The sequence below is a fragment of the Urtica dioica genome, chromosome 8, assembly GCF_054948205.1.
Source record: "Urtica dioica subsp. dioica isolate 48M chromosome 8, U.dioica_male_clone48M_v1_H2, whole genome shotgun sequence".
In the NCBI taxonomy this organism is placed as follows: domain Eukaryota; kingdom Viridiplantae; phylum Streptophyta; class Magnoliopsida; order Rosales; family Urticaceae; genus Urtica; species Urtica dioica.
In genome coordinates this window covers 32,033,554-32,043,654 of record NC_142763.1, presented here as the reverse complement: position 1 = coordinate 32,043,654, position 10,101 = coordinate 32,033,554, and the positions used below count along the sequence as shown (strand labels likewise).

Here is a 10,101-nt window from a genome sequence, read left to right as displayed (position 1 = left end):
AAGAAGAAAGTGACAGCCCCCTTTATCATTATCATCATCACTCTTTAGTATCACTTTTCCTCGTCCTTTCTTTATTTTCTTACTTATTGAACAATCTTTACTTGTTTTCTAAGTTTCTTGCTTGCTTTTGATATTTGGATCTTAGTTTTGAGTTGAGTTATTTGTTATTCCATACTTTGATAATGTTTTTATGTTAATTTGAGTATTGTTGGAGGATAATATTAGATTGCGGATATTGAATAGAGTTTATTTTGAGTTTAATTTGAATATCACATCTCCCTACTTTGTAATTTTATAACATTTTGCTTTGTTAGTTTCCCATTATGAGTAGCTAGATTTGTAAAAGGGCATGATGCAGTTAGAGATTTGATGACGGTTTGTTCATAGCCTTAGGAATAGAGTTGAATTTCATGAGGGAAAGAAGAAGAAATCCATGGGAATGTGGGTGTGCGTTTTCTGTAATTAGAGTACCTAACTAATTAGTGGATCCTTAGGCAAGTTTTGACACCGAGAGATAATACAAATCCACCTAGATCTATAGAAAGACTAGGGGATAAGTGGTAATCGTTTGAACCCCGGTTATTGCAGTTGTGCGCTTTAATAGGATTCAAGATGAGAGGTGTAACTTCGTCACCCAACTAGGTCCCTAAAGACTCGAGATAGATTATGGATAATTCCGAGAGGTGAAATTGAGTTTCCCATTCTAACCCGATTTAAATGTGAACCCAATAACCAACCACTTCATTGAACCAATGGAGTCATGTCCCTTGCTTTTACCATAATTGTTTAAAACTATAGATTACTTGTTTGATATTTTTTGCACTAAAAACATAAAAAAAAAAATAAAAAAAAAACACCATTTTATGGTTTTATTTTTCTAAATTCGAAATTGAAAAGAAGTTAAGATATTCAAGTTATCGAGTGTCTAGTCTTTGTGGGATCGAACTATGTTTAACACATATATTACATGTTGATTTGTACACATGCAAAAGTGTTGAGAGAAATCTCTTGACAAAGTGTTTGGCACCGTTGCCGAGGACTAGACTAGTTCGATTGAATTGATTAGTTTCTTTTTCTTTTGAATTTTATTTTGTTACTAGTGTGCTTATAGTGTCTTACTCTATTAGCCTGAGGGCCATTATGCAAATTCATGATAAATTATAGTTGGTCAACGTACCAATCCTCAGAGTACGACTACATAGAGGAGTGGAACAACCACCCGAACTTCTTGTGGAAGAGTCCCTAAAACCACTTGGGGATCCAACCGAATCTTCCACTACCTTAACAGCAACCATACTACCCGCCTCCGCGACCAAGGGAACCACCACTTTAACAATATTACTCTTCCTTAAGATACGAGAACGAACCTCGAAGAGATTGTACCTTGCATTGGAGTTTAACATGATGAATTCTTGGCCTCTACTAAAGCTTCCGTCAAGAGTCAAGCGGCGCTCTTTAAAAGTCACTCGGCGTTAATGCAATGTCTCAAAGTCTAACTTGGACAAATCGCAAGCATCATGAGCACGCGCTCCCAATAAAGTCTCCGGAACCATACCGAGGTCAACCCAAAAAAGTCATGGTTAACAACACCGGAGGAGAGCAACCGTGTATAACATCACAACATTCATCTTCGTCAACCTCCCAACACCCGAGGGATAATTGGCGATAGTCAACGATCCAGAATCGGAGGAAAACAAGTTGAATATTGGCGATCCCTCACGTCGCCTTTCATCTCCTCCACTACAAACCATCTCCCTCATGGAAGAGTGTAGTTCTCTTCTGTAACATGAGATTCCCCACAAATTGAAAGATCTGGGATGCTTCGCAATCCCTTATTCAATTAGAGAAGCATAGTTTTACAAGGCTCTTTGCGACTTAGGATATAGTATCAATTTGATACCATCCTCAATGGTTGCAAGGCTCGGTGTAGGTGACTTGAGGCCAACAAAGGTGGTGCTATGATTTGCGGACAAAACGGTTAAATATCCACGTAGCATCCTCGAGGACTTCTGAGTCATTGTGAGCAAGTTCACGATCCCCATTGATTTTATCGTCCTTGATGTGTAAGAAAACCAGGAGTTCCCAATCATTTTGGGACAATCATTCTTGGCTACCGGAGGTGCTTTGATAGATGTAGCCAAATACGATTTGAAGTTTTGAGTCCAAAATGAGGAAATCACCTTCCTCATATACGACTCACCGAAGAAGAAAGAGCCAAAAGAGGACGTGTTTATCCTCTTCATCAAAGATGACGACTCCACCACTCATCTGCAATAACCATCACACGAGCCGAATATGTTTAAGCTTTTCCAACACGATCAACCCTACTCCGAAAAAACTGGGGGAAATGCCTAAGCCCCCGGTAGGCCGGAGATTGACGAGGCTTTGCAAAGAAGAAAGAGGAAGTGGAGGCGAAACCACCCGCCGCAGCGAGAAAAGAAACATCAACGACCTCTCCTTGGAGAAGTTTTGCGGGCGAGGAACTTGGTCACCACCATTCAAAGACAAAATAGGAAGAGGTTAAGGTACCATAACCCGCCGCATGGAAAAAGACATCATCAACAACGAATCTTTGGAGCAACCTTGGGCTCCTTAGGGAGGAATGTGGTATCCAACATTCACGGAAACGAGGAATGGAAGTGGTGAAGATGCTCTTCACGCAAAAAAAAAAAAATCAAGGAAAAAGGTACCCCGTCGACTCGTCGAGCTCTCGACGTTAACTAAAGCGCTTTTGAGAGGCAATCCAAAATTTTCTTTGATCTCTTTGTCATTTCATTAGTTTTATTTGACTTTACCTCTTGTTGTTTAGTGTTTTTTTGGTTTGTATAATTTGCTTGAAAAAAAAGACAAAAAAAAAAACTGTATAGAAAATAGGAAAATGGCTTTCTCTGAAAACTGTACATCGGCGCAACACGCAAAGGACCCACCGTGACACGCGAGTGATAAAATTCATCTCCGATCATAGCGCGATGGACGCGCTGAAAGCTGCGTGACACGTAAAACCAAAATTGAAGTCGCGTGACGCGTCAAGGATGCTGCGCGGCGCGCATTTTGAAACCGAGAGGTAATAAACATGCGCGAGGCAACTAATTAGTGAATCCTTAGGCAAGTTTTGAAACCGAGATGTAATAAACATGCGAGCTCTACTCTTCTCGTCACAAATCCACTTAGATCTATAGAAAGACTAGGGGATAACTGTAATCGTTTGAACCCCGGTGTATTGCAATTGTGCGTTTTAATAGGACCCAAGCCGAGACGTGTAAGTTTGTCACCCAACTAGGTCCCTAAAGACTCGAGATAGATTAATGGATAATTTCGAGAGGTGAATTGAGTTTCTCATTCTAACCCGATTTAAATGTAAACACAATAACCAACCACATCATTGAACCAACAAGAGTCATGTCCCGTGTTTGTACCGTAATTGTTTAAAACTCTAGTTTACTTTTTTGATACTTTTTGCTCTACAAACATCAAAAATCTCCTTTTTATTTTTTTTATGTTTTTTTTTATAAAGTCTAATTCAAAAGAAGTTAAGAGATTCAAGTTATTGAGTGTCTAATCTTCGTGGGATCGAACCGTGCTTAGCACGTATATTACTTGTCGATTCGTACACTTGTGAAAATGTCGATAGAAATCTCTGGATCTAATTTTAATTTTCCGTATAGGTGTTCTCACTTTATTTTTAAAAATATCTTCACTATTATGTTTATGATAAATCTATATAAGTATTGAGCCCACCAGTGACGGAGCCAGTATAGGCCCAGCAGGGGCTTAAGCCCCCTTTCAAATTTTTTTTTTTTTGCACTTTTTGCTCATTTAAAAAAAAATTACATTTTTTTCCCTTGAAAATTTATACTTTCGGCCCAATTTTTATAAATTTTTTACAATCAAACCCCCCATGAAATTTGTTTTTCAAATTAGCTCCCTGATGGGCTTTTCTGGCTCCGTCACTGGAGCCCACGAACCTTAAAAAAAATTATAGCTAGATTTGAAATAGGAAACGTGAAGAATGCAAATATTTTTATCAATGATGATTGATTTCACGACCTCCACTTAATTAAAAGATAGCGTGGGATTATCGTCTTTTTTGTTTTTTTTACTTCTACAAACAAACTTGCTCGCCATGGTTAAGGAAGATAGATGATCATACACTCGTACAGACCCCACTTAATCAAGATCGTCCACTTAAGAGCTCGGTCCCACCAGTTTGAAACAAACCACCTATATTAATGTTATCCACACGGACGAGCGATAAATTCAACTTCAATTTAGATTTAGATTTTAATTTGATTTGATTTGATATTAATTTTGATTGTTTATCATTTTCTTTTGCTTTCTCAGATAAAGAGGTGTGTTAGACAACCTGGACCCCGCACATTCCTCTGTATATGTTCATCTTTGACCGTTGACCACCTCCTCACTTATCACCACTTAATTGCATACAATTCAAAACCAAATTAATTCCCCTTTTCCTACTTTCTCTCGTCACGCCCTCTCACTTTCTCATTTCTCTTTTCCAACCATATTTTTCTTATTTCTTTCTTTCTTTCTTTTGTGTCAACACTTTGTTGCTCTTATTACACCTTTAGTCCTATATTATTAAAAATAATAATGAGAGTATAAATACTTAATATTTTCGAAAGCATACACTTAATTATATTTAAATATATTTTTCCATGACAAAAATATCTAATATTAAATTTCAGTTACACCGTCAAACCAAATCAGTTAAATTTGACGAAAATCCATGTGACATCCTCAGATCAAACGCGATTTAATTTTTTTTTCTTCTTGATGAATTTAACTAAAAATCAATAATATCATTTTGATAATAAATTTTTTTAATTATAATTGACTTTTATATTATAAATAGGCATTAATAATATTATTAAAATGATTTCGTATTTATTTATTTAAATTAGTCGAGCATGAATAATATTATTTATTATAAAAAAATGCTTAATTAAATTTTTACTATTAAAAACGTTTTTAATAATATAATTATTGCTTGATTTGTAATATACGAATGTTATAATCAATGCTTAAATAATTTTAAGGAAAAAATTACTAAATTGTGTTTAATATAAGCGTGCCACATGAATTTTCGTCAAATTTAACGGATTTTATTTAACGGTGCAACTGAAATCCAACATTATGTAATTTTTCCGGTAAAAATAAATAATATGTATTTAAGTGTATGTTTCCGAAAATATTAAGTATTTAAACCGTCATTTTCTCTTAAAAAAACACCCATTCAACGTCAGTTAAATTAAATAAGTAAAATAAGTAAAATAGTTGAAATTTCGTTTTCTTAAGATTGTGTCTGGTTTGAGCTAGTTTCTTGCTCACTTACACTTTAATTTTATACCATTGCCTCTATTTAACTTGCTTTATTATATAAAAAGGGATAATTTTAATTATGAACGCAAATATATATTATATTATGAAGCCTTTTTTGTAAGACGAGAAGTATACATTAGTTTGTGGTGTAATAGCACAACTTAAAAAAGGTTACGTATGGTCAGTTATTAAAATAAGAATAAAAAGATCAAAAGTTGTTTTTACAGCACAATCTTTCAAGTGCACTTAAGTTTTATTTCTCTTACAAAATTTAGCGTTGTTATATTGAGCTATTTTAGGTTTACGGTTTACCGATACTTTTTAACGCTTAAAGCGATTTGTTGATCATAAAAAATTAAGATACCCTATGTCACGGCAATTATTGTTTTTATGGTTTTTTATTGGACAACTTTTTAATAGAGGACGTGTTGGAGATTGAGACTAGCACTTTATATGAAGAAAAAAATTGGGTGGTCTTTCCATTCAATCACGAGCGAAGATTTGATTTGCCATCACAATTTTTGGCGCATATATACAAAAAATCATGACATAGCGTTGTTTTACTTTTAACTAAAATAAAATAAAATATATATATATATATATATATATATATATATATATATATATATATTGGATGAAGCCTAGAAATGGACAAAATGATGAAGAAAAAAAAAAGTGGATAAAACCGAGAAAAAGAAAAGAATGAGGGACTTAATGGAAATGATGCCATTACTTGTGTGACACAAGTAATGAATAATGATAATGATGATAAGCAAGCAATCCATCTCTCCGCACAAAACAGTAATGGACAGCGAGTCGCATAACATTATAACAAACCCTTTGACGTAAATAGGAGTGAACGAAAAAAAAAAAGGATTTTTTTATTTCATAACTAATAAAGAGAACAATCAGTGGGACCCATGAAACTCAATCCGTATTGACCACTTCTCTCTCTCTCTATCCCCATCTCCCACTCTCGGGTTGGTTTTCCATTTCAATTTTCATTAACTCCCAGAAATTAATACCTAAAAACTCAAACCAAACAAAAAAAAAACTAATAATTCAAAAAGAGGAAGCACCACCACACGTGTGCCCCAAAATTGAGTCAGAGAAGGCAGAGAAAATGGTCAGATAGACAGAGGAAGCAAAAAAGAAGAGAGTTTATTCGCAGATTAATACTCTCTCTCTCTCTAAAACCCCCAAACTGTTTGTTTTGTTTTATTTTCGCGTCCCTCCTCTCCTCGCAAATCCTAATCTCTATATATATATATAGCCTCACACATACACAGACAGACACGCATATACATTATAGAAAGATGCCGGGAAGCTTAGAGCCGTTGGATTTGGGGGTACAGATACCGTACCATTTCCGATGCCCAATCTCGCTGGAGCTGATGAGAGACCCGGTGACGGTGAGCACCGGCCAAACCTACGACCGCGCGAGCATAGAGTCCTGGGTGGCCACCGGGAACGACACGTGTCCGGTGACCAGATCGCCGTTGACGGACTTCACGCTCATCCCCAACCACACGCTCCGCCGCCTAATCCAAGACTGGTGCGTCCAAAACCGCTCATTCGGCGTCGAGCGAATCCCGACGCCGAAGCAGCCCGCCGATTCCCCAACCGTCAGAGCTCTCATCTCCCAGTCCGCCGCCGGCAGCCTCGCCGCCCTCCGCCGCCTCCGCAGCCTTGCCAGAGACTCCGACAAGAACCGCTCTCTCATCTCCTCCCTCGGCGCGCGCTCCGTCCTCCTGGCCCTAGCCTTCGCCGGATCCGGATCGGAGATCGAGCTCGAGGCTCTTTCCGTGGCCGTGACGCTCCCGAAGTTCTCTGAGCAAGAATGCCTCTCCGTCGCCGCGGATCCGGAGAAGATCGAGTACCTCTCCGGAATCCTCTGCCGCGGCTCGCCGGAGGCGAGGCTCAGCGCCGCGGCGATGATCGAGGTCGCGATCTCGGGGACGAGAGACGCGGAGGTGAGAGCGGCGGTGGCCGGAGCTCCGGGGGTGATTCCGGGAGTGCTGGAGATTCTCCGGCGGCACAAGGAGTTCGAATTCGGCGGGAGGGCGGCGAGGGTTGGGGTCCGGGCGGTGTTCGCGATGTGCGTGGCGAAGCGGGCGAGGGAGATGGCGGCGGGGGCGGGGGCGGCGGCGGTGCTGGTGGAGAGGCTCGGGGAGTTCGATAGGGCGGAGGCGGAGAGGGCTCTGGCGGCGGTGGAGCTTTTGTGCCGGACGCCGGCCGGGGTGGAGGCGCTGGCCGGAGGGAGGTCCGGCGCGGCGGCGGCGCTGGTGAAGGTGATGATGAGGGTGTCGGAGAGGGCGACGGAGTACGCGGCGGGGGCGTTGCTGGCGCTGTGCACGGCGGCGGAGGAGTGCCGGAGAGAGGCGGCGGCGGCGGGGGCGGTGACGCAGCTTCTCCTGTTGGTGCAGAGCGACTGCACGGAGAGAGCGAAGAGGAAAGCGCAGACTCTGTTGAAGCTTCTAAGGGATTCATGGCCTCTTGATTGCTTCGTTAGAGACTCTCATGACTTTGCTTGTAGTGAAGTCGTTCTTCTTCCTTTCTCCTACTCATAATAGACACTCACGAAAATTATATCATCACATAATTAATTGACCTTGTTTTTTTTTTTTTTTGGGTTTTATTATTGTATTTCTTCTAGGGTTTTCTCATTTTTAGGATGGAAAAAAAAAAATGAATTTTCTGTTTTTCTTTAGATTCGTGTACTGTATATAGAAAAAGAAAAGAGAGAGATTTGTAATTCTATATGTAAAATTATTTGTTGAAAATGCTTGGAAAGGCAAATGAAAGGAACTGTGAATGCTTGTTCATCAATTTTTATTTTTATTTTTCCTTTAGATTGGTAATTTGGTCTACGAAAAATTATTTTTTGAAAAGCTTAGAAAGGCAAATGAAAGCAACTCTGAATGATTGTTCATCAATTTTTTTTCTTTTAAAATATTTTAATTTTCTACTTTGTGGGTCTGAGTCTGAATTAGTTGATGTGCGAATTGGGTAGCTTTGGTTTAGGTCGTTTTGGTGGAATTTTCTATAGGTTATGGGTGAGTGAAGTTTGAACTTTGAAGAAAAAAATGAATACCACAAATAAAATAAAAAATAGAAAATAGAAAAGAAAAGGGTATGTCGACTAGTTGTGTTCATGTTAAGTACACGGGCACTTGAGAGGGGCGACATAGTTTCTGACATTATGATCCAAACAAAGGGTAAAAACTGCAAAGTGTTTCTTTCTTAAGTGACTGTTATGAAAATAAAAAAAAATATTTTCTTTTTTCACAGTTTAGTTTTAAGTAACATATGTTTTGTCTTGTGCCTGTTTTTGAGTCTTTCGACCTTGCTTTTTCCTGACAATTATGATTTGAACGTTTTAGAGGACATTGACTGCCAATTCTCTCTCTCTCTCTCTCTCTCTCTCTCTCTCTCTCTCTCTCTCTCTTCAATTTTATCTTTATTTTTGTTGTTTGGTCGCTCTTTGCTTTTTTTGGGCAGTTTCAGACTGTCCAGGTTGCTATGAACTGGTCCTAAAACCCAATTTTCGACTCGCTTCAGAATTTGGCAATTCAGTATCTGATTTTTTTTTCTATTATAAAAAAAGTGAACACATCTCTTTCATTTTCATTCTAGTTTTTTAATTCCATCCGATAGAAAGAGTTAACTAAGCCTTGGTATCTTTTAATTTTAGAGGAAAAATATAAGTAGTGTTCCTTTTTCGAGCTATATCATTCATTCCTCTTTTTTTTCATAAAATATCACTCATTCTTCTACGATAGCCTAAGATTGCATTCAATTTTAATTTCTAGATAATGCTTTATGCCATTATTAAATAAATTGTAAGAACTAATGTCAAGAAGCATTAATACCATTCTTCGAAGTTGGAAAATGAGCGTAGCATGCATCAAATTTTATTTAAAAAGGACAATATTTTATTAAAGAAAAATTAAATAGTGGTGGATGTGTTTTGTGTAGATAAAAAAAAATGAAGGATATTTTATAGTTCGGTTCGAGTCAGAAACAAAGAGATATAGATTCTGTCCCACATGAGGCCCAAAGGTCTACCCAAAATATAATGTCATGTTTTAACAACGTGGGGTCTCAATGTTCCTTCTTCGCTCTTTCTCTATCTCTCTCCAAAGTTGGAAAAAAAAAATGTGTGTAAACACACACATATAATGGGTATGTATATGTGCTTTTGTTGTGTGGGGTTTGAAAGTGTGTAGAAGAAGACGATTAATGAGTGTCACATGTGCGTGGAACATAACCATGGAAATGGAATCACATGGCTTTGGTCCTCATTTGTTCTTGTGGGTGATATTGGCTTCTACCACTTCAAGTGCTCACATGCCAAACTCCAACTTTGTTCCTTACACTCCCAAATACCATTTGGGTATCTAACTTGTCCTTTGGGTTTACACTTTTGTATATTTATGTCTCTATTTACCAATTCCATGCTAAGTTTTTGCCACTCATCACACACCGACTATGAAGAAAATTTCTTTTATTTCCAACATTTTAATTTTTGACATGGTTCGAACTTATGTAGTCATTTTGAAATTGTTTTTCACTATTTTGATGGATAATATTTTTTGCCAAATGTAGTGGTCATTGGACTTTAATTGTAATTGATGGTTTGGCTAAGATGACTTATTACTTTGAACCACTTAGAGAATCAATAAAGAGAATCTATAAGTGAAGACACTTAGACACATTTGACATTCTTGACGGGTTAGTGTTTAAGTTTTTTACTAAACA

The 10,101-nt window shown here is 38.1% G+C and overlaps 1 protein-coding gene across 1 annotated transcript; it reads left to right on the top strand.

Annotated features, from left to right (window-relative positions):
• Positions 1 to 6,313: 6,313 nt before the first annotated feature.
• Positions 6,314 to 8,181, top strand: LOC149389243 (U-box domain-containing protein 26-like). The gene has a single exon (XM_089623960.1). It carries the CDS (start codon positions 6,657 to 6,659, stop codon positions 7,908 to 7,910), a length of 1,254 nt encoding a protein of 417 aa, XP_089480086.1. The 5' UTR covers positions 6,314 to 6,656; the 3' UTR covers positions 7,911 to 8,181.
• Positions 8,182 to 10,101: the final 1,920 nt, after the last annotated feature.

Excerpts from the sequence above, each read along its gene's own strand:
- LOC149389243 (XM_089623960.1), top strand. The coding sequence starts at position 6,657 with ATGCCGGGAAGCTTAGAGCCGTTGGATTTGGGGGTACAGATACCGTAC.